Source organism: Amblyraja radiata, chromosome 1, assembly GCF_010909765.2.
Source record: "Amblyraja radiata isolate CabotCenter1 chromosome 1, sAmbRad1.1.pri, whole genome shotgun sequence".
Classification (NCBI taxonomy): Eukaryota; Metazoa; Chordata; class Chondrichthyes; order Rajiformes; family Rajidae; genus Amblyraja; species Amblyraja radiata.
In genome coordinates, this window is record NC_045956.1 from 90,764,469 (window position 1) to 90,789,951 (window position 25,483).

At 41.2% G+C, this 25,483-nt stretch overlaps 1 protein-coding gene across 3 annotated transcripts in view; it reads left to right on the plus strand.

Moving 5' to 3' along the window:
* The window catches only part of rbpj (recombination signal binding protein for immunoglobulin kappa J region), a 96,577-nt gene that overhangs the window by 18,286 nt on the left and 52,808 nt on the right, over positions 1–25,483 (plus strand). For all 3 annotated transcript variants that reach the window (XM_033026590.1, XM_033026602.1, XM_033026596.1), the window contains exons 2-3: positions 22,721–22,759; positions 24,169–24,264. In XM_033026590.1, coding sequence (XP_032882481.1) covers positions 22,721–22,759; positions 24,169–24,264 — 135 coding nt within the window. The remainder of the gene's footprint in view (positions 1–22,720; positions 22,760–24,168; positions 24,265–25,483) is intronic.

Consider the following 25,483-nt stretch of genomic DNA (forward strand, 5'->3'; position numbering starts at 1 on the left):
AAGCCACCATGGAGAGTAGCGAGAATTCTCTTGCCGTGGGTGGGTCGCCAGGAGGTCCTAATAGGTTGCCAGGAGGTCAAAGGTTCTCGTAGGTTTGATTTCCAGCTCGAGCACTGTTTGAAGAACGTGGCATCAGACTGGAGTAGACATCGGGTATTGGTGCCTTCAATCTGATGGTGTAAGATGGGTCTCGATGGTGGGATTTTGTCAACAGATGGAAAACTAAAAATAATTTAACTTTACAAAATTGGAGAAATGAAAATTTAAATTGTCATCTGGTATGACTTGTGGGAAGTGGGTCTCTTGTGGACACTTTGAAACAAAACTGAAATTTTGAAGATTATATTCTCAAAAGAGCGATCGTTAGGTAATATGCTCATTCAAACCATTGGAATATGTTTTAGCAGTTATTACTTTATCATATTTGTCATCAAATTATTGAGTAACGCAGATTTAAATATAGATAAGGTTTTGTTATATTGTCAAAATGATTAAAAAGTTGGACCATTTTAGTATTTGCTGTTGTGCTAGTAACATGTCATAGCCATGGGAAATTGGGATCAAAAAGTATGATGCCATGAGGAAAAAGTATTGAGTTATTGTATCATTTTGAGCATCACAGCTGGAATGCATTATTCTTGAATTAGTTATGTTTTACTTTTGTAAAATATTTTTGTGGAGAAAGAGGTTGCAGTTCACACGCAGGCTCTAAATTAAGAGTTTTCGATACTGTGTGGAAACGGGCCCTTTGGCCCACCGAGTCCATGCCAACCAGCCATCTCCATACCCTAGTACTATCCTACACACTAGGGACAATTTACAATTTTTACTGAAGCCAATTAACCTACAAAACAGTGCATCTTTGGAGTGTGGGAGGAAACCGGAACACCCGGGGGAAACGTATGCGGTCACGGGGAGAATGTACAAATTCCTTACAGACAGTGCCCATAGTCAGGATCGAACCCGGGTCTCTGGCGCTATATGGCAGCAACGCTTACCACCGTGTGATGCATAGTTGTCCCATGCATTTCCCAGGTTGTGGGTGTCATTGGCAAAATATTCCTTTATTGTCTACTCCAAATTTCCTTTGAGAAGGTATGGTTTTGGTATGTTGTGGACCAAACATTATAAACAATTCTTGAGGCAGTTTGTGGCTTTGGAATGGGTGACAATCAATCATAGTCTATTTCTAAGTGATGATGGCATGTGACATTGGAGGAAAATTTGGTGGTAGCTGCTGTTATAATTTTAGGCTTTCAAAATCGCAGTATGTTCTGCATTACACATTGGAAATGGCACTATAAATGGTGGTGTGTCAGTGGTGAAGGAAGGAGATACTTAAAGTGAAGAATGAGATGATCAAGCAGACTGCTTTGTAAAAGATGTCAAACTTGAGTATTGAAACTCCAGATTGTTGGAGATAATTTTATCTCCCTTCCTGCGTGTCTTACAGGTGGTGGGAACGTTTTGTTGTTTTAGCAGGAGAGCCGATCACCACAGAGCATCCTGGTTTTGTTGCATCATTTGTGTAGTTGACAGTGATGACCATCTACTCCCTTCAAATTTGATGATGAGGCATTTGGCAGTGATCAAAATATTTCATTGCAAAAGGAGGGTGGTTGGCTCATGGGAGATTGTTATGGCCTGCACTTAAGCAGTATAAATGTATTTTCTCCATCAGTTCTGGGCACCAAATTACTTGACTGATGTGAAAGTACAAGAAATATTTTGGGATGTTATCATGACAGTCATTTTCATAAGTGCAGAAGGACCGTTCGGTCCATCGGGTCTACTCCACCATTCAATCATGGCTAATCTATCTTTCCCTTTCAACCCTATTCGCCTGCCTTCTCCCCATAATACCTGGCACCCTTACTAATTATAAATCTGACAATCTCCGCCTTAACATACCCAATGACTCGGCCTCCACAGGCATCTGTGTCCGTAACTTCCACAGATTCACCACCCTCTGACTAAAAAAATTCCTCCATCTCCCTCCTGAAGATACATCATTTTATTCTGAGGCAATGCCCTCTGATTCTAAACTCTCCTGCTAGTAGAAACATCCTCCACATCCCCTCTATCTATTTTTGTATGAGGAATGATTGTCCAGTGCATAGTTGAGTATGTTAATTAGATGAAGGGACACTAGTTAGGGTGAATAAGAAGGATCAATTTCTCCTCTGCAATCAAAATATTAGATTAAAAACTAGGGGATAAGAGAGAAATTAAGGATAAATGTTTTCATTCAAAGCATAGTGGTGTTCTGAAACTCCTTAACTAAAGAAACCATCTCATCCTTTTTAAAAATAAGTTTATTTATGCACATTACATGTGCTGGGTAAACCAAGAGCTTGGTAGAATGCCAATATGGGCTTAATGGGCCAAATAGTTTTGTTCTGCACCATAAATTTTTATGTTTCTCTTATCCTGGTCTGGCACTTGTAGGAAGTAGCAATTTGCAATTTACTCTTCACATCATCCCAATTTTTAATGCTCTTTAGGCCCTGCTGCAGCCAAACCACCTCATTCTCTGAGTTGCAAAAGTAACTGAAGGCAAAATTATCACATATTCAATTTTAATCTTAAAACCATTAAAGTTGTTGTAGATGAGCACATGAACATCTTCTCTGAAAGACTTAATATTGATGTAATTGTCTCTCGAAGATCGCAATTTTTTTGGGTATATGGAACGTTGCCTGATGAAGTGTAATAACAACATTAAAAAGACATTTGGACAGGTACATGGATAGGAAATACTTGGAGCAATGTGGAACAAATGTGGGTGAATGGGGCTGACAGTGCATGTTGGTTAACATGGGTAAATTGGGCTAAAGAACCTGTTTGCTGAATCACGGGAAGAAATTCTCCCAAATCTTAAATCGAGCACCTTTGTTCTGAGGTTGTACTCCATGTGTCCCCTAAGCCATTCTGTGAGGAGAAACATCCTTGTGGCTTTCACCCTGCCCTGTCCCCTAAAACTAAACTGCTTTAAAATGATAGTCCTTCATTTCTCTGAACTTCTTGGTACTATTATCGTTATGTTGAGATTGCTCATGGAACTGCCTTATCTTATTAATTGAAAAATCAAACACTCAATTCAATAAAGAAAAGCAAAATGCTGGAAATACTAGAGGTCAGGCAGTATCTATGGGAAGAAAATTAAACATTTCATGTTAATGACTTTCCAGAAGAATCCTTGTTCTGTTTTGAAGAAAGATGCAATATGAGTTATTTCTCTCTCCACTAATGTTATCTAACCTGATTGATATAGGTAGCATTTTCTGACTCCTCGTGTTAGTTTAATTGTCTGTTTCATTGACTGAGAGGACTCAAGAGAATCAAGAGTGTTTTATTGTCATATGAAATTCTTACTTGCTGCAGCACAACAGAATATGTCATTATGTAAACATAGTACATAACAGGGGAAGAGAAAAAAAAGTTCAATGAATAACAAATAGCAATAATAATACTACTAATAATAGTCTTTTGCAGTTCAGAGCTTATTTGTTGTTGTGTTTAATAGCCTGATGGCTGTAGGGAAGAAGCTGCTCCTGAACCTGGAAATTACAGTTTTCATGCTCCTGTACCCTTTTCCTGATGGCAGGGGTGAGATGAGTGTGGCGCCAGGATGGTCCTTGATGATTTTGGCTGCCTTTTTGAGGCAGTGCTACGATAGATCCTTTCGACTTTTTGTAGTCTTTTACACTCCTGGACATTCAAGTTGCCGAACCAGGCCACGATGCAACCAGTCAGAATGCTCTCTACCGTGCGCCTGTAGAAGTTTAGGAGAATCCTCTTCGACATGCCGAATCTCCGTAATCCTCTCTCAGGAAGTAGAGCCGCTTTATAATTGCATCGGTATGTTGGGTCCAGGAAAGATCTTCGGAAATATGCATGCCCAGGAATTTCAAGTTTTTGACCCTCTCCACCATCGTCCCATTGATGTAAACAGGATTGTGGGTCCTCTTCCTTCCCTTACCAAAGTCCACAATCAGTTCCTTGGTCTTTCTGAGGTTGAGTGCCAGGTTGTTATGCTGGCACCATTTGGTCAGTCGGTCGATTCGTCCAATAACAGTGGTGTTGTCGGCGAACTTGATGATGGAGTTCGCACTATGCAGTCATGGGTAAAGAGTGAGTAAAGCAGGGGGCTGATCACGCAGCCTTGAGGTGCTCCCGCACTAATTGTTACTGAGGATGAAGTGTTTCCACTAATTCGAACAGACCTGTGGTCTGTGGATGAGTAAGTCGAGGATCCAATTGCAGAGAGATGCGCAGACCCAGTTTGTAACATAGAGATTGTAACATAGAAACATAGAAAATAGGTGCAGGCATAGGACATTCAGCCCTTGAGCATGGTCATGATCATATTGATCATGACCATGCTCTTATTTACATATTGTTGAACTGGGTTTGGTTCCCTGTCTGCTCATTAGAGAATGCGAGATGCGGGGGCCATTTAGGTTTAAATTGTTTTATTTAGCGGTCACGCTGGTATTATTTTTTTTTTTAAAGTACATTTGAACAAGCATGAACAAGCCATCCGTGCTTTTAATATTATTCGGTATTTTTATAGTGCAGTGTTATTTCAGATTAAAGATGGTAGCATGCAAAACATTGCATTATAATCACAGTTGCAAGTAAACTAATATGGGTACAACTCGTCCAATGTGTACAACGTCTTGCTAAAAATTGTTGCCATATTTTTTCGGGCTGATCATGCTATGCTGCAGGCTTTCATGTTCTTCAATAATTTTAAATAAGCACATTTATTTCCTATGATCTCCAGAACCCTGCTCCTTCAGCAGTAAATCATTACCTCCACACCCTGCAACCATAACCTTGGCTCCTGTCTGCTCATCCAGACTTTGATTCAATTCTTCCTATTTTAATGGTTCCAGGTTATTAGAAAATTACAATGTAAAAATCTACAATATTCAAGGAAATTGTTTGGTTTTCCTTGAACGTGCTAGACATCCACTCAAGTCACTGGTGTGAAAATGCACAGCAAAAGTCAGTATCTAAGGTGCTTATTTTTGAAGATTAGTTTTTTTTAAATGTCGTTGTTTCAAACATTAAATTCTCAAAACATGAGATCACAGTGAAAAATTACAGTTCAAATTTGAGCCCTGTTATTGCAATAATGTGCAATTTTGCTACAATTCCCATCCTAACGTATAGTAATGGTTGAACAAGTTTGAAAATGCAGACTGTACCAAGTTGAGTTTTGAAATATAAAAATAGAATTCGGCTAATTTACTCTAAACACACTTGTCGTCAAGTCACATCAAGTCACTTTAAATATCTGAATTATATTTTGTAACATATCTTATTTGGTTTTAGTTTCTTAGTTTAGTTCAAAATGTAATTTTTAATGTGATGTTTGAGCTTGATTTTCTTTGTGATTTGCACAAAACTTTTCAAATTGTCTTTTTTGCTGGTGTTTTGGAATGAGCAAATATTCAGTTCAGTTTAATTACCTTGGTTTCCGGTCTTGCCACTTGCACTTTGCACTTCAGTTTACCCTTTTGACTAAGGTTTTACCAGAATACCCTCAATTCTTTTACACCTGTTTTGGTATGCATTTTAAAGAAACTAATTTCTGGAATTGATTTATTTTGTTACAGGAAAGGGTGAAATTTCATATTTAGCTTGCACATTGTTATTTTTGGGTTTTATAAAATCATACCAAAAAGAACACTCATAAGTTCATCTTTATAAACTATGGTATGAAAAAGAACACTCATTTGAATAATTAGCTCATCTTATGGTTACCACTGTGTATGTTGCAAGCACTGTTGTAATATATAAACCATCTTAAAAAAAGACATTAAAAATTAATTTTTCAGTCTATAATACTGACATTTAATTTTTTTAAATCATATTTGTCCGCACCAGATTCCATTGTATCACGGCTTGATTTCATTATTATCAGTCCAAATATGAAAAAAGATCAAAAAACCATTGATAAAATTCAATTAAAAAAGGAGGGTTAATATTTCGGGTTGTTGATCATAGCTTATCCATGAAAGAAAGTTATACATTTAAATTCTCTCTCCATTGATGCAGCCTGAACTCAGTTTCATGCTGAACCAGCATTTTCATTGTTTTTCATAAATCCAGCAATTGCAGAATTTCAAAAATAGACACAAATTGCTGGAGTAACTCAGCGGGACAGGCAGCATCTCTGGATAGAAGGAATGCGAGACGTTTTGGGTCGATATCCTTCTTCAGACTGCCTCAAGCCTCCAACCTTATCGTTCGTTCCCCAACCACGCAAGGCCCGGTTTTATCTTCTCCCCAAAATAGAAACATCCTCAATCGCAGGACTTCAACACAGTTGCAAATTGTACTGTATGCATAAATATTGCATTGTATTCCTACTATTCACCTTTTATCAAATGGTACATCATAATTTTATCTGAGAATTTGGATAATAGTGACAATGCATTCTTACTATTTCTGGTGGTACTGGCACTACTGAGCATAGGCTGCTGTACTCTGTCTGGGGTGCCACGTGCCACCAAGACTGGTTCCCAACATCTGGATACGTTAAGAAGAGCTGTGGAGGACTGCTGGAGGTGGTAACTACTGAGCAGCAGGACCTGGTCAGCAAGATCAGATGCATTGAGAGATTTAACTCAGGTTTTGCCTATTCTTCCTTGGCAGCAATTGGAACATATTAGGTTTTATAAGTGGGGTGGAACTTGTTTTATCTTGAAGTGTGTCTGCTGTTTTAAAAAAAATATTTTTAAAACATCAATCGTATTGATCAATCCCATTGGTGTTATTTTGGTCCTTCAATATTGTAAAAAATGTGTAACTGGAAGGTGTTGCTTTAATTTAGTATTTTTAAGATCTCCATATACTAAAATTGTAGCTATTGAAGTAACTTGTATGGTTAATCTATTGGAAATATATACAATGTCCTCCATAATGTTTGGGACAAAGACCCATCATTTATTATTTGTCTCGGTACTCCAAAATTTGAGATTTAGACAATAGGTGCAGGAGGAGGCCATTTGGCCCTTTGAGCCAGCACCGCCATTCACTGTGATCATGGCTGATCATCCACACTCAGCACCCCATTCCTCCCTTTTCCCCCATATCCCCCGACTCCGCTATCCAACTCTCGAAAGCATACAGATAATTGGCCTCCACTGCCTTTTGAGGCAGAGAATTCCACAGGTTCACAACCCTCTGTGTGAAAACGTTTTTCCTCGTCTCTATTCCAAATGGCTTTCCCCTTATTCTTAAACTGTGGCCCCTGGTTCTGGACTTCCCCCAACATTGGGAACATGTTTCCTGCCTCTAGCGTGTCCAACCCCTTAATAATCTTGGCCAGGACTCTCTTGTAAAAGAGATTTTTAATCTCAATGAGATTGAGTAAAATAAAGGTTAAATTAAAAAAATAAAAATAAAAATCTTATATGTATCAATAAAATTCCCTCTCATCCTTCTAAATTCCAGAGTGTACAAGCCCAGCCGCTCCATTCTTTCAACATATGACAGTCCCGCCATCCCAGGAATTAACCTCGTGCACTCCCTCCAATAGCACGAATGTCCTTCCTCAAAGTTAGAGACCAAAACTGCACACAATACTCCAGGTGTGGTCTCACTAGGGCCTTGTACAACTGCCGAATGACCTCTTGCTCCTATACTCAACTCCTCTTGTTATGAAGGCCAACATGCCATTCGCTTTCTTCACTGCCTGCTGTACCTGCATCCTTACTTTCAATGACTGATGAACAAGGACCCCCAAATCCCGTTGTACTTCCCCTTTTCCCAACTTGACACCATTTAGATAGTAATCTGCCTTCCTGTTTTTGCTACCAAAGTGGATAACCTCACATTTATCCACATTAAACTGCATCTGCCATGCATCTACCCACTCACCCAACCTGTCCAAGTCACCCTGCATCCTCCTAGCATCCTCCTCACAGTTCACACTGCCACCCAGCTTTGTGTCATCTGCAAATTTGCTCATGTTACTTTTAATCCGTTCATCTAAATCATTAATGTATATTGTAAATAGCTGCGGTCCCAGCACTGAGCCTTGCGGTACCCCACTAGTCACTGCCTGCCATTCTGAAAGGGACCCGTTAATCCCTACTCTTTGGTTCCTGTCTGCCAACCAATTTTCTATCCATGGCAGTACCCTACCCCCAATCTAATTTTGCCCACTAATCTCCTATGTGGGACCTTATCAAAGGCTTTCAGAAAGTCCAGGTACACTACATTCACTGGCTTTCCCTTGTCCATTTTCCTAGTTACATCCTCAAAAAAATCCAGAAGATTAGTCAAGCATGATTTCAACTTCGTGAATTCATGCTGAGTTGGACCGATTCTCCTACTGCTATCCAAATGTGCTGCTATTTCATATTTTATAATTGACTCCAGCATCTTCCCCACCACTGATGTCAGGCTAAGTGGTCTAGAATTCCCTGTTTTCTCTCTCTCGCCTTTCTTAACAAGTTGGAAAATATTATCACCCTGCAATCCACAGGAACTGATCCTGAATCTATAGAACATTGGAAAATTATCACCAGTGCATCCACGATTTCTAGAGCCACTTCCTTAAGTACCCTGGGATGCAGACCATCAGGCCCTGGGGATTTATCAGCCTTCAGTCCCATCAGTCTACCCAACACTATTTCCTGCCTAATGTGAATTTTCTTTATTTCCTCCGTCTCCCTGGATCCTCTGGCCACTAGTACATCAGGGAGATTGTGTCTTCCTTAGTGAAGACAGATCCGAAGTACCTGTTCAACTCGCCCGCTATTTCCTTGTTTCCCATAATAAATTCACCTGTTTCAGTCTTCAAGGGTCCAACTTTGGTCTTAACTATTGTTTTCCTCTTTGCATACCTAAAGAAGCTTTTACTATCCTCTTTTATATTCTTGGCTAGCTTACTTTTGTACCTCATCTTTTCTCCCCGTATTGCCTTTTTACTGGTGAGCTTACTAATCGCAAAGGAATTGGCAGGCCAAGGAAGACGTCCACAGCTGATGACAGAAGAATTCACCCAATTATAAAGAAAAATTCCCAAACACCTGTCCGGCAGATCAGAAACACTCTTCAGGAATCGGGTATGGATTTGTCCGCAGAAGACTTCATGAACAGAAATACAGAGGCTACACTGCAAGATGAAAACTACTGGTTAGCCGTAAAAATAGGATGGCCAGGTTGCAGTTTGCCAAGAAATAGTTAAAAGAGCAACCAAAGTTCTGGAAAAAGGTCTTTTGGACAGATGAGATGAAGATTAATTTATATCAGAGTGATGGCAAAAGCAAAGTATGGAGGAGAGAAGGAACTGCCCAAGATCCAAAGCATACCACCTCATCTGTGAAACATGGTGGTGGGGGTGTTATGGCCTGGGCATGTATGGCTGCTGAAGAAGGTACTGGCTCACTTATCTTCAATGATAAGGAGTTTTTCAAAGCTAAAAAATTATTGAGTGGCCAAGTCAATCACCCGATCTGATCACAATTGAGCATGCCTTTTATATGCTGAAGGGGACTAGCCCCCAAAACAAGCATAAGCTAAAGATGGTTCAATACAGGCCTGGCAGAGAATCACCAGAGAAGACACCCAGCAACTGGTGATGTCCATGAATCGTAGACTTCAAGCAGTCATTGCACGCAAGGGATATACAACAAAATACTAAACCTGACTACTTTCATTTACATGACATTGCTGTGTCCCAAACATTATGGTGCCCTGAAATGGGGGGGGGACTATGTATAAACACTGCTGTAATGTCCACATGGTGAAACAAATGTCCTTTGTTAAAATCTGACAATGTGCACTTTAACCACATGTGATTTTTTTTCCTTACCAATCTCAAATTGTGGAATAGAGACAAATAAATAAATGATGGGTCTTTGTACCAAATATTATGGTGGGCACCGCATGATTTTCCACGGGCAACTTTTCACATGGTGCCATGAAATGATCAGATATTTTGTTTTAATGGTGCAGGTTATATGATCGGGATAAACGGAATCATTTAGAATATGGTGGGGTGAGCCAAGTCCAGAAAATCTGGCATTGGATTTTGAAACCTGATTTCATCCGTGTTATTTGATTAATCATGGGGGTGGACTACGTGGGGCAAGGGATATGAAGATAATAAAAAGGATCTCTGCATGAAATGGAAATTGGTGTGTGATTGGTGGACACGTGGCTCTGGGTGAGATGACAGGTCTCCTGCTCACTGCTGTGACAGGGCCCCCAGTGATACAGTGGGAGTGTCTGCCCCTCCATAAGTGTTGGCAGCCAGCCAAGGTGTAAAAGGGCTTTCCCGGTTGTAATAGAGGCCATAGAATTTTAGTTGTAAAATGTGAACACATGCCTTTTAGTTGTATTTCAGAATTCAAAAAAAAAGTTAGTCAAGAGTGTTTTATTGTCATATGTCCCGGATGGGACAATGAAAGTCTTACTTGCTGCAGCACAACAGAATATGTGAATATGTAAGGTAGACAAAAGTGCTGGAAAAACTCAGCGGGTGCAGCAGCATCTATGGAGCAAAGGAAATAGGCAATGTTTCGGGCCGAAACGCTTCTGAAGAAGGGTTTCGGGCCGAAACGCTTCTGAAGAAGGGTTTCGGCCCGAAACGTTGCCTGTTTCCTTCGCTCCATAGATGCTGCTGCACCCGCTGAGTTTCTCCAGCACTTTTGTCTACCTTCGATTTTCCAGCATCTGCAGTTCTTTCTTAAACAACATGTGAATATGTAAACATAGTACATAACGGTGGAAGAGAAAAAAAAGAAAAGGTTCAATATATAACAAATATAGTGCAATATTAATATTGTCTTCTGCAGTTCAGAGCTCAGAGCTTATTTGTTGTTGTGTTTAATAGCCTGATGGCAGTAGGGAAGAAGTTGTTCCTGAACCTGGATGTTACAGTTTTCAGGCTCCTGTACCTTCTTCCTGATGGCAATGGTGAAATAAGTGTGTGGCCAGGATGGTGTGGATCTTTGATGATTTTGACTGCCTTTTTGAGGCAGCGACTACGATAGATCCCTTCGACGATGGGGAGGTCAAAGCCGGTGATGGACTGGGCCGTGGTCTAAACTTCTTGTCCTTTTCGCTCCTGGATGTTCAAGTTGCCGAACCAAGCCACGATGCAACCAGTCAGAATGCTCTCTACCGTGCAACTGTATAGTTTCTGCAGTCAGACCAGTGTGGTCTGACTGCAGAAACATTTGATGAAGGAAGTGAGGTAATTGAATGGTCATGGCAGCTGGTTAGAAACATGTTCTTAAATGTACTTGGACCTCCCTTGATAACTTTTTAGACTTAATTCTGTGGTACATTTGAAATTGTTCTGGTCATTTACTACAGTACAACAATCATTTAACTTTCACTTGGGCATCAGCAACTTTGAATGTGTGCAGTATTGTGCAGTAAACGTTTTACATTTAAGGTGATCAGGTAAAACTAGTTCCTCTGTAGTATACCAGGTTGAAAGATAGTGGTTACTTGTGATAGTTTCCAAGGTACCGGTAATTTTAAAAAAAGCCAACACCTCCTGTGGCAATTCCGCAATCAATAGCAATGTAAACATGTTAATATCATTCCTTCCACAGAGCGAAATGGAGACCAGTTGCCTGGCCTGAGCTGCCTGACTATTTGTGTTGGGATCAGTAGTGTAGATTCTTAAACTATTTGTAATTGAAGTAAGTCCTGCTGCACTACACAACAAGAGGGGCAGAGAAGAATTGAAGCTGAAAGGCAGAAGTGTGTATCAAAACGACTGAAAAAGGGCAAAGAGGCGCAGGCATGCGTATAGACAATACGTGGGTTTGAAAACATTTTCAGGTACACTACCTTGGCTTGGGTTGTACCAGATCTGATTACGTTGCTAAATGGGTTACATAGATTTCATAAATGAATTTCATATTTTGTAGATACACACAAAATGCTGGAGTAACTCAGCGGGACAGGTGGCATCTCTGGAGAGGAATGGGTGACTTTTTGGGTCGAGGCCCGAAATGTCACCCTTTCCTTCTCTCCAGAGTTGCTGCCTGTCCGGCTGAGTTACTCCAGCATTTTGTGTCAATCTTCGGTTTAAACCAGCATCTGCAGTTCCTTGCTACACTCTTTATAGCTATTTTGTATTACAGCTATTGGGAAACACCCTTCAGCAGAAATAATTGTACTCATGACTTCCATGCAACGGCATATTCAGTTTCTTACTGCCAGGGGCCCAATTTGTTACTGTCACAGGTCACTAGGTCAGCCCCATGATATGAAAGACATCCCCTTGAATTACTTCAGTGGTGGCACACTGGCGCATTTGGTGGAGCTGATGCCTCAACGTTAAGAGGACCGGGTTCGAAACTGACCTCGGGTACTATCTGTGTGGAGTTTGCACGTTCTCCCTATGACTGATTATGATTCTACCAGTCAATCATTGTGATTGTGACTGATTATGATTCTACCAGTCTACCAGTCTACCATTACCTTCTATATCCCAAAGACATGCATGTTTTTTGGGTAATTGGCATCTAAATTGCCCTACCGTGTAGGACGTGGATGCGAATGTGGGATAACATGGAACTCGTTGAGTGGGTGATTGATTGTCAGCGTGGATTTGGTAAATAGAAGGGCCCATTTCCATGCTGTATCTTTCAATCAATCGAAAATAAATTCCCATCGCATTATTGCAGAGGCCTTAGTCACATCACACTAATTGAAAACACAGTATGTTATGTCTCTTGGTTTATCATGACTTTCACTGTGTTCACCAATCAACCACATTATTTTCCTTTGTGGGACCATTTACGAAATTTGGATCTCAGCAGTAGGTTTCCTTTTGTCTTGCATTTACCGTATTTCCTGGCAATGAAGACGCACCTGCATCGAAGACGCACCCCCAATTTAAGTTGCTAATTTTTGAAAAAAGGATGGAGGGACAGGATCAAGGGTCTGGTTTAGTCCAGGGGTCGGCAACATCACCTGAGTGCCCTGGGACTGGCTGCAGTTCCCAGATCCCTCGCGTCCCCGGGACTGGCTGTAGCGCCCAAGTCGCCTGCCCCGGCACTAGTAGAGAGAGAGAGAGCATCAGAGCAGCCAACCTTCCGCCCAGTAGCTACCCGCCAACCACCACCTCCACCGGTTGCGCCTGTGCTGAAGGACACCGTGGCTGGCGGGCGATTCGGCAGAAGGTGCTGAGGTGGCGACCGGTACCGCTGTCTGGTCCCGGCGGCCGCTTGCAGCTACCCGAGCTACTTCCCTCCCCGGCCACAATGCGGTGGCTCCGTGCCCGGAGCGCCACGGCAGCAGTGATTGACTGAGTTGCTGGCATGATCCCCGACCCCCTCCTTCTCAACGCTCCTGCCCTCTCCGCAACTTTACCCCTGGCGGCCCAGCCAATTTGTGCAGCCCAGGCCATGCTGACCCGGGCCAGACTCCCCACACGCTATGAAAATAACTCTTCCCCTCCCGCCACCCCCTCCCCCCTCAGCGGCGCTGCCCTTTTACAGCCGGTTCCCATCAGCTGCCAGCAATGAGGGATAGACTTGGCTATCCCTCGGTACAGCAACATCATTCTTGATATTGCTGTACTGAAGGATAGCCAAGTCTATCTTTCTTGGCTAACAACCTAACCTTCGGCCTCCAAGATGCAGGTAAATTTTCGCGCCTTATTTTTGTGTTATAAAAATAGCGCCTTCATTGCCGGGAAATATGGTAATCCTTTTTAATCTCAGACTGTTCAAAGTAAAGCTGTTCCCATCAGCAAAGATTGGAAACATTGTATAATTTTGAATAGGAAGGTTAGCGTTGTGGGGAGGGATGGAGTGATGAGAGCTTGTTAATGAAGTGACTGGGAATGACCTGGAACTTACTGCCTAGGAGTGTTATGGAAGTGGAGATGATCAATACATTCAAAAGAGGTTTAGATGATTGCTTGAAGGATACTTGCAGAGATGCAGAACTCGACTGGAACTCACTGAATTGCTCTACAACGAGGCAACGTGGACTTGATGAGGCAGATTGGCCAAATGGCATTCTTCGGTGGAATGATGATGGTTCTACCTTTTACATCTGACCTTTTCCTCGCTTCCTAGATCTGTTTCTGCTGATAAACTTGTTTAAATTTTGACGTAAAACAAGTTAAAAATTCATATATTTAACCTTTCCTCTTCACAGGTTCTGCCTGTCCCGTGTTGGTTTTATCTTATAAAGTCATTAGTATTTTGTTTTGGAAAAAATGCGAACCTCTTGATACCAGAAAACTAATCCATAATAGGAAATGTAAGGGTGGCTTGTTCAAGGTTATATTAAGTCCAAGACAAGGGAGTGTAGAATTAGAGAGTACAGGTTTGAGGTTATCTAGGACGAGCTGGCAGAAGAAGTGGTTGAGGCAGATAAAAATAGAATATTTAAAAGGCATTTGGAAAGTTTCTTTATAGGAAAAGCATAGAGAGATGTGGGCATAATGCAGGTAAACGAGATTAGAACAAACGGGTAAAATGGTTGGCATGGAACAGGTGGGCCAAAAAGTCCCGTTTCTGTGCTGCATTCAAGTGGTGGTGGTCCATTTATCTGTTTAAATATTTGTCTGATACTGTGCACAAGTTACGTTTCTAGCAAAGAAATGTTTTGTCTTTTTTGTTTAAAAAAAAATAAAGTTGTGCATACATGCGTAAATCAGTTTAGTTTATCAGTTCAGTTTAGTTTATTGCCATGTATGAAAATACAGTGAAAAGCTTTTGTTGCTTGCTAGCCAGTCAGCGGAAAAACAATGCATTTACCGTGTATAGATACACGATGACATTTAGTGCAAGGTAAAGCCAGTAAAGTCCGTTCAAAGATAGTCTGAGGGTGACCAATGGGGTAGAGAAATACGTTTGCAAAGGCTGCAATTATAGTGCCAAATATAACAGATTTGCCATTGTATATTAACTTAATCTTTACCCAATGGTATATGTAGCATTTAAAAAATACAGAGTAGAAACATAGAAACATAGAAAATAGGTGCAGGAGTAAGCAATTCGGCCCTTCGAGCCTGCACCGCCATTCAATATGATCATGGCTGATCATCCAACTCAGTATCCTGTACCTGCCTTCTCTCCATACCCCCTGATCCCTTTAGCCACAAGGGCCACATCTAACTCCCTCTTAAATATAGCCAATGAACTGGCCTCAACTACCTTCTGCAGCAGAGAATTCCAGAGATTCACCACTCTCTGTGTGAAAAAAGTTTTCCTCATCTCGGTCCTAAAAGATTTCCCCCTTATCCTTAAACTGTGACCCCTTGTTCTGGACTTCCCCAACATCGGGATACAATCTTCCTGCATCTAGCCTGTCCAACCCCTTAAGAATTTTGTAAGTTTCTATAAGATCCCCCCTCAATCTTCTAAATTCTAGCGAGTACAAACCGAGTCTATCCAGTCTTTCTTCATATGAAAGTCCTGACATCCCAGGAATCAGTCTGGTAAAGCAAATATATTTCTCATTGTTCAGATAAAGGGTCCCAACCCCAAATATCGACTGTCCAAGGTGGCTGCCTGACCCGAGTTTCTGAGTTGTAATCTTGCCCAAGCCTTGATGTGTTTTCCAGCATGTGTACGTGATCAATGTTATTGAAATTAATCCTGTTCAGGTAGTTTGTAATACTCAACATATTGTCAGCTAGATGTGAAGGATTCATCAAGTTTGGGATTTCCAACTCTTGCCAATGAGTTTGGGGAACCACGTTGACTGCATTTTTTACCTTTAGCATCATAAAAGCATTATTCAAAATATGCCATGATAACTGAGCAAAATATTTATAAATGATGAACAAAGTGCAGGCAGCAGAGGAGTAAAAGGAATAATTAAAACACTTACATTGTGGGGTACATTTTTTAATTATTAAATCATTCTAAGCTTAATATTTGTGCGTTTTGCCATTAAGACTTATTTACAAGCTATCACAATCACTTTGGACCCCGAGTATGTGTAAAACACAAAATCCTGGAGCAACTTGGCAGGTTATGATGCTGCCTGACCCGCCAAATTCCTCCCAGTACTTTTTCTCAATATTCAAGCATCTGCAATTTCTTGTCTCCATTGTGTTGAAGTCTGAGGACCAGCCAGCAACGTTTAGCCTAGCTCATAGCTCAGAGTGTGAGTAAAAGTTCTCCTGCATACTGTTATAACTGCAATGACACATGAGCAGGAAATGCAAATTCATTGTGTTATAAGTAGTAAATTATATGGAAGAATAATAAATAACCAGATCTTGTCATTTTGAGTTTAGTTAATGACATAATTCAGTGATTATTTTCCGCAATAAATTTTTTATCTAATAACTTGAACTTTTGAATTCTATAAAACGTTTGAATTTGTTCATCTATCATCATGTAGCGTGCAATTATTTTAGTCTGTTGCTCCATCAGTAACTTTATGCATTTCAGTAAAGAGTATGTTCAGTTTGTCAAAGGATTAGAATGCTTTGTAAATCCAGAATTATTTGTAAATAATACTGGGGGCTAGTCATGAATTGAAAAATGAAATTTATATATTTTTGGATTTTGTGGTATTGGAATTAATTAATCATCAGCTACATTTGTGAATCTTGGAACCATGTAATTTAAAAAATAATAATTAAATCGCATATTTAGATAGGCAATGTCTATTTTATGTACATTAGGAACATGATGCACTGGTTCATGAAATAAAGTTAATATCCAGACAGTGAGCAATTGGAAAGGGAAATAGAGTAGGCTGTTACTCGAATATCTCAGTGAAACATTAACTAAAGGGTTTAATTCTTGTAAGCTGTGAGATATCAAGGTGGCATTTGATGAGGGGAAGAACAAGGTGGTTTAGGGAACATTGAAATCATTGATGTCATATCTTGCCTCGAGGTAGTTGTGGATTATGGAGTTCGGTCATCTCAACTCCCTGACGGATGCATGCAGTCTTTTCGCTGTCTCAATAGCATGCAAGAAATCTTGTCACTGTACCTCGCTACACATGACAATAATAAATCAAACTAAACTAGATTTCACTCCAGTCATTCCTTGAGTCCCTCATTTCCATTTATTTCAGTAGTGACTGGTCTATCATTAGGTCAGAAGTAGGGATATTTGATTATTAAATGTTCAATTCCATCCTTGGCTCCTCAGCATCTAAATTAATCCATATCTGCATGCATGAGTTTAAGTGGCAAGCAATATTTGCACCCACGAATGCAAGTCAGAGACTGGCTAGCTTGCAGCAAGTGTATTTGAGGCCTTCAAACGTTAATTTACATACTAAGGATTATTTGTGAAAATATCAGCAGTTCTCTTCATTGTAAACATTCTGATATATGGAAAATAATATGGAAAAAAACACTCAAAGAATGCAACGTTGATTTAAAATGTGGTTCATGCATTGGGCTTATTCAGAATTAACAAATGCAAGAAGTATTCTTGCTATCTATTGATTGCAATTTGCTGCTGTATGGATATCTCATTTTGTTATGAGGTCGTGTTCTAAAATATTGCATGGTGTACAACAGTAGTTGACAGTACTGTTACGTTTATTTACAAACACAAATTTAATATTTCACCATTTGGATCATAAATCAAATTGAAGGGCATCATGGTGATATTGTGGTGAGGGACATTACACTATTGGAGTGTATCTGTGTTACAGCACTAGATAAGGCTTAGATTAGAACATGGATAAAAGTAACAAAACCAGTGGAAGTTTTAGGGCTGGGATATACATGTGGAAGTCATGCTACAGTTGTACAAAACTAAATGAAATAAAAGATATGCTGGAAATACGCAGCTGGTCTGGCATCATCTACGAGAATAGAAAGTGTTTCGCTTTGACTTTGCATCATAAATACAGTGCCCTCCATAATGTTTGGGACAAAGATCTATCATTTATTTATTTGCTTCTGTACGCCATAATTTGAGATTTGTAATAGAAAAAAATTCACATGTGGTTAAAGTGCACATTGAAGGGTATATTTCATTGAAGGGTATTTTTATACATTTTGGTTTCACCATGTAGAAATTACAGCTGTGTTTATACATAGTCCCCCCCCCCCCATTTCGGGGCACCATAATGTATGGGACACATGGCTTCACAGGGGTTTGTAATTGCTCAGGCATGTTTAAATGCAATCTTAATGCAGGTATAAGAGAGCTCTCAGCACCTAGTCTTCCCTCCAGTCTTTCCATCACCTTTGGAAACTTTTACTGTTGTTTATCAACATGAGAACCAAAGTTGTGCCAATGAAAGTCAAATAAGCCATTATGAGACTGAGAAACAAGAATAAAACTGTTAGAGACATCAGCCAAACCTTAGGCTTACCAAAATGAACTATTTGGAACATCATTAAGAAGAAAGGGAGCACTGGTGAGCTTACTAAATGCAAAGGGACTGGCAGTCCAAGGAAGACCTCCACAGCTGATGACAGAAGAATTATCCCTAATATAAAGAAAAACTCCCTAACACCTGTCCAACAGATGAGAAAAACTCTTCAGGAGTTGGGTGTGGATTTGTCAATGACGACTGTCCGCAGAAGACTTCATGAACAGAAATACAGAGACTACACTGCAAGATGCAAACCACTGGTTAGCTGCAAAAATAGGATGGCCAGGTTACAGATGGCCAAGAAGTACTTAAAAGAGCAACCGCAGTTCTGGAAAAAGGTCTTGTGGACAAATGAGACAAAGATGATGACAAGAGCAAAGGTAGACAAAAGTGCTGGAGAAACTCAGCGGGTGTAGCAGCATCTATGGAGCGAAGGATGTGGCAAGAGCAAGGTATGGAGGAGAGAAGGAACTGCCCAAGACGCAAAGCATACCACCCCATCTGTGAAACACAGTGGTGGGGGTGTTAAGGCCGGGGCATGTATGGCTGCTGAAGGTACGGCTCACTTATCTTCATTGATGATACAACTGCTGACTCTCGTTGCATAATGAATTCTGAAGTGTATAGACACATCCTATCTGCTCAAGTTCAAACAAATGCCTCAAAACGCATTGGCCGGCAGTTCATTCTACAGCAAAACAATGATCCCAAACATACTGCTAAAGCAACAAAGGAGTTTTTCAAAGCTACAAAATGGTCAGTCTTGAGTGACCAAGTCAATCACCCAATCTGAATCTAATTGAGCATGCCTTTTAAATGCTGAAGAGAAATCTGAAGGGGACTAGTCCCCTAAACAAGCATAAGATAAAGATGGCTGCAATACAGGCCTGGCAGAGCATCACCAGAGAAGACACCCAGCCACTGGTGATGTCCATGAATCGCAGACTTCAAGCAGTCGTTGCAAGCAAAGGATATGCAACAAAATACGAAACATGACTACTTACATTTACATGACATTGCTGTGTCCCAAACATTATGATGCCCTGAAATGGGGGCACTGTGTATAAACACTGCTGCAATTACTACATGGTGAAACCAAAATGTATAAAAATGGCCTTTATTAAAATCTGACAATGTGCACTTTAATCACATGTTATTTTTTTTACTATTACAAATCTCAACTAGTGGATTACGGAGGCAAATAAATAAATGATGGGTCTTTGTCCCAGACATTATGGAGGGCACTGTATCTCCTCTTCAAAATCCCTACCATCTACCTTTTGAGCCTGTTCCCTCCTACAAATTCCCCCAATGTATTGAAGATAATTATGCTGCTGAATGTCAAGGGGATGTAGTTAAAATTGCATATGAATGTTACTGCTACTTGCTGGCCCAACCCCGACTGATGCTGCTGTATTACTGCAGATACACACACATTGCTCTATTATGGGAAGTGATGTAAATGTAACTGATCACTACCCTCATCACCAAAAACCTTTTTTGACACTGTGGCAGGGTCATTGATGAAAGATCAAAATGGCTTATTACTCTCACTTTGAATCCGGATTTAATTTTCCTGTGTATTTGGGCCGAGCCTGTAAGAGCTGGTGCTGTGATATAGCCCCATTTAGATTATTCTGAAGTGGTGGAACAGCTTTGTTAGTAAGTATTGCATAAAGGTTTAGCCTTGTGAGCCATCCAATATGTGCCATTTGCAAGGGCAGGGAATATGCTATATTGCTGTGATTTTTGGAGTTGCATGTAGGCCAAGTCAGCAATTCTGGCCAATTTCTTTCCTAAAAAGAATATCAAAGTGGATTGTTTTCCAACAATCCTGTACATTTATAAGCACAATTATAATAGATGGCTTTTTATTGGACTTATTTAGTTATGGCATTATTCAAACTTGTCTCCAGATGTTCACTCTTATTTTACACATTGCTTGTCTACTACTGTAACTAGTATATTATACTCTTTGAAGTCCTACAAATCTTGGTTGGGCTAATTGCTCACTTGCAGATCACCTTGGATACCTAGAATGGTCTCTAATGCAAACAGCCGTTTCCTGGCTCCTCTATTCGGACACCAACAATTGCAATGAGCCTTTGTCACTAAGATTGAGACCATCTGATCAGCTGTTTCTATCGGCTTCCTTCCTTCCCAAACCAAACTTTAATCTGCCATTCGATCTGTTTGAGGTGGTCTTGTACTCATGAACTGAGTTTATCTTGCCCATGAGTTCTATCTCCTGTTCTTTTGACCCTGCCATCACCAAAATCAATGAGGGTGTGTGCAGAAACTAGGAATCAGATGCTGATGTACCAAAGAAAGACACCAAATGCTGGAGTAACTGTGGTCAGGCAGCATCCCTGGATAGTTTTTGATTCTGAAGAAGGGTCCTGTCCTGAAACTTCACCTATCCATGTTCTCCAAGGATGCTACCTGACTTCCTGAGTTACTCCAGCACTTGTAGAAAGAACTGCAGATGCTGGTTTAAATCGAAGACAGACACAAAATGCTGGAGTAATTCAGCGGAACAGACAGCATCTCTGGAGAGAAGGAATGGGTGACGTTTCGGGTCGAGACCTTTTTTCAGACTGAGTGGGCGGTACAGAGATAAAATGTAGTCGGAAACTGTAAGACTGGTAAGAGAAGGGGGAGGGGATGGAGAGAGAGGGAAACTCCTGTAAAGACTCTATCCCCTGCTCCCAATTCCTCTGTCTACGCCGCATCTGCGCCCAAGATGGGTGTTCCATACCAGGTCATCGGAGATGTCCTCATTCTTTAGGGACTGGGTTCCCCTCTTCCATTATAGATGAGGCTCTCACTGGGGTCTCCTCGATATCCCACAGCTCCTCTTGCTCCCCCTTCTTCCCCCCCCCCCCAATTCGTAACCTTGCCCTCTCCTTCCACCCCATCAGCCATCACATACAGTGCATAATCCTCCGACATTTTCTCCACCTCCAACGGGATCCCTACTACTAGCCACATATTTCCATCTCCACCCCTTTCCGCAGAGACGGCTCCCTCCGCAACTCCCTGGTCAACTCGTCCTTTCCCACCCCCTCCCCAGGAAGTTTCCCTTACAACCGCAGAAGATACAACACATGTCCTTATACCTCTTCTCCCCCCCCCCCTCGACTCCATCCAAGGACTGCAACAGCCTTTTCAGGTGAGGCAGAGGTTGGTTCATTTGTACCTCCTCCAACCTCATACTGTATCTGCTGTTCCAGGTGTGGACTCCTGTATATCGGCGAGAACACCTACGCTCAGTCCGCCTAGACCTACCTGATCTCCCGGTTGCTCAACACTTTAACCCCAACTCCCATTCCCACACTGACCTTTCTGTCCTGGGCCTCCTCCATAGTCAGAGTGAGGCCCAGCACAAATTGAAGGAACAGCACCTCATGTTTCGCTTGGGTAGCTTACACCCCAGTGGTATGAACATTGACTTCTCTAACTTCAAGTAGCCCTTGCTTTCCCTCTCTCTCCATCTCCTCCCCTTCCCAACCAGTCTTACTGTCTGCGACTACATTTTATGTCTGTACTGCCTGCTACCCTGACATCAGTCTGAAGAAGGGTCTCTCCTCATCCATCCCTTCTCTCCAGAGATGCTGCCTGTTCTGCTGAGTTACTGCAGCATTTTGTCTTTCTCCGGCATTTTGTCTTTCCTCAGAAGATGTGTGCTTTAGTGATTTCCTATCCTCTACGCCCCCCTTTTCCTCAATGTACTGTAGCATTGACCACATCCTATGAATCCCATGATGATGCCTCATTCTTCCTCGTCATTCATACCAATTCCATCTCCCTCTCTACTGCCTTGGTTGAGACTAAGTCAAACTTGCAATTTAACAGAAAATGTTGCAATTACACAGCTGATTAGGCTGCATCAGTAGAAAGAGAGTTTGTTTGAGGGTCAATGAAAAGACTGCAAATGAGATGTCTCCTTTAATCCTGTGAGTTTTAGACCAGGCACCATCCCATCATTAAAACTGGCCTTCTGAATACCAGCCTCACCCTTTAGTTTGTAAACTCTTTTGCGAAGGGCCGTCAAGCATTTTAATAAATAGAAGGTGCTATATTGTTGACATACTGGACTGGTATATCTTGCATTACATGCAAAATGGAAATTAAGTCTGCTCTTCATACAGATCATCCCATAGCGTGAGTAAGAAATATTTTGGGTGCTCAGAAATCTTTGTTGCCTTGCGACAAAGCGGAGTGGGGAAATTAAGTAGAGCATTGTTGTTAAATTAGATGCTTTCAAATTGTTAGATTCATGTTGATTCCTAAATGAAGAAAAATAAATTTATTTTGGGGAGTTGGTGAATTTGAGGACATGGGCATTATGAGATTAGGACTTAATCTTTTAATACCTGTCATGTATTTTGTTTTATTATTTGCTTTGCAGGAAGTTTGGGGAGCGACCTCAGCCCAAACGCCTTACCAGGTAAGATTCCATAATATATGGTGCTTCCTCCTTTGGTTTAGAGCCACAAAAATATTGCACGTCTTCCACAGAAATATGTTATCATATTGCAGTAGAAAATGTGAACCTTATTATTTAAAACAAATAGATAAAAGCTGCAAAAATAAATAAGGGTTGTGAAAGTTGTTGGTTGTCAAATTAATCTTCAATTGTACACTACTGCATCGCATAGCTCAGATTATTTTATTTTGTAGCTTCAGTCTTTCATATAAAATGGGTTTAATTTAAATCTAACCACTGCCACATTTCTAACCAATATTCGAATCAGGAAACAAATTCTCATAGACATTGTATCCAGGCTTTGCAGCTCTGAAATCCTCTGTTACTTTATATTGTTAATTGGATTTTATGATATACTAGACCGTGCAGACCCGTTGGGTCTACTCCCCCAACGCAAGATTCCACCACTCACCCGTTCACCCAATGCAAGCCGTTCCCCCAACGCAATATTGCACCACTCACTCATAGCCCCCAACTGCTCATTTCTCCTCATCCCCCAGCACTCCCTCCTCCCCCTCTTCAATCCCTAGAGAGGGAGGGGGAGGAGTTAGAGGGAGGGTAAGGGGAGGGGGGTAGAGTGGAGGGAGAGAGAAGGGGTAGAGGGTGGGAGTGAGTAGATAGGGGGTAGAGAGGGGGAGGGAGGGTAGAGAAGGAGGGGGTAGAGAGGGTGGGAGTGAGGGGCATCCTCCTCCTCCACCCCCTCCCCCTCTACCACCTCATCACCCTCTCATCCTCCTCCCCCTCCCCTTATTCCCATTCCTGCCCCAGGACCTCCCAGGTCTTAGAGCATTGCCAGGGCCGGGAACAAAGCTTGGTTCTCGTACTCTGCCCGGCCCTGGCTGTAGACTCCAGCCATCAGCTCGGCCGCCGCCCTGGCTGTAGACTCCAGTGGGCTCGTCCCTGACCCCGGACCCAGGCTCGTCCTTGGTTCCAGCGACTACTTTTTCAGCCCCGGTCACGGCTCCATCCCAAGGCTCGGCTCTCACTCCAGCACCACCCTTCCCACCGGGCGCCGGCAACGGCCGGTGCGCTGGAGTGCCCCTCCCTCCCCGAGTGTCCCGCCCTGCTTTGCGAGTCGATTGTGACGTCACGGGGGGTTTTTTTTTTACGAAATGGGTGAATTTTCTGGCTTTTTTAAAAACTTTAAACGATGAAAAAGTCCGGAAATATAGGTGGGAATCTGACAGTAAGACGTTTATTGCCTCGACGGGAAAAATGTGAGTAGGAGGTGTGAAAATGGGAAAGGCTGTGGCCTAACGTTTTGAAGAAAATAGGAAATTTAACCAGATTGACACATACACCCACACAGCCACAAACAAGACGAAGAATTTTAGTATTATAGAGATACTCTATCTTATGTTTTTATTTAGGGAAGCAATGAGAAATTACCTTAAGGAGCGTGGTGATCAAACCGTACTAATTCTACATGCCAAGGTTGCACAAAAATCTTATGGAAATGAAAAAAGGTGAGTTTGTTGCGCAATATATCTTAGTTGTTCAATTGTCACATTTAAAAAGACAAGAAGGTTGAATTTATATTTTACTTTAAGCCCTCAAGATATTCTAAAATACTTTGCAACCATAGGATAACTGTGCAAAAGTGCTCACTTTGTATTTAGGCATGCAGTCATTTAGTGCAGTAAGTTCCACAAGCAGTTAATAAGTTCAGAACGCAGATCATTAGTTGGTTGTAGAATATTTTCCTAAATTTCTCTCTAATCTTTCTACCAGTTATCTTAAATTTAATTCCCCCTGATTGTTGGTGCAAAGTGAAGGAAATACTTTTGCAAAATTTTAAGTATTCTTATAGGGCTTGACAGTACATTTTGAGTGGCTATTTCTCTTAGGTGTAGACTGTAACAAAGGTATAATTGCCTATTTAAGAACCATTTTATTTTCAGCCAGTCATTGAAATTGGCTGGACTAGAAGTAAAATTTATGTTTTGTCCATTTTAAATCTGGGATTATGATTTAATTGGGAATTGTGGTTGTTAATATTATTGGGATAGAGTTGAATATTGAAATTCATGGTATTAGCTTATCTGTACTTTTTGGAATGAAGCAGACTTGGAAGCTTCCATGATCTACTCTTACATTATGAATCCCTCCTGCCCCATATTTCTGCAAGCGCACCTACAGTCACTACCCACTTACATGTTTCTCCCCATAATAATAATTTGTTTTTGATTCTTGATTAACAATAAGGTCACAAATGTTATTAGCATCATGGATATATGGCAGGACCATGACACCCAATCCTATTAAAACTTATTTCCTGGCTATATTTTTATTATCACTGTACATAACATTGTGGCAGACATTTATCTGAAACTCTCACATAATCCTATTCTTCCGCCTTTATCTTGGCGCACACTGCGTAAGTGCACAAAGGAAAATAATACACATTGAGCGGATTATATAAAGAAGAGCGAGGCAGGCTCTGACATTCTGATGCTTGAGCATGGTGTAAACCATTTCAGGGATATTGGAGCATTCAAAGTTTTCAGTGAAGAGTTGTTTCATTTAAACCACACCACTGTCAGCTTTCTTCTTGTAGGCCACAGGTTTCTTTCAACTGCAAAGAATAAATTCCGAAGGTAATTCAGAAACTATTTTACTTGTCTGATCGTACGACATTTTTCCACCATTCTGTCTGTAGGTCTGTGACTAGTGGAGTTCCGCAGG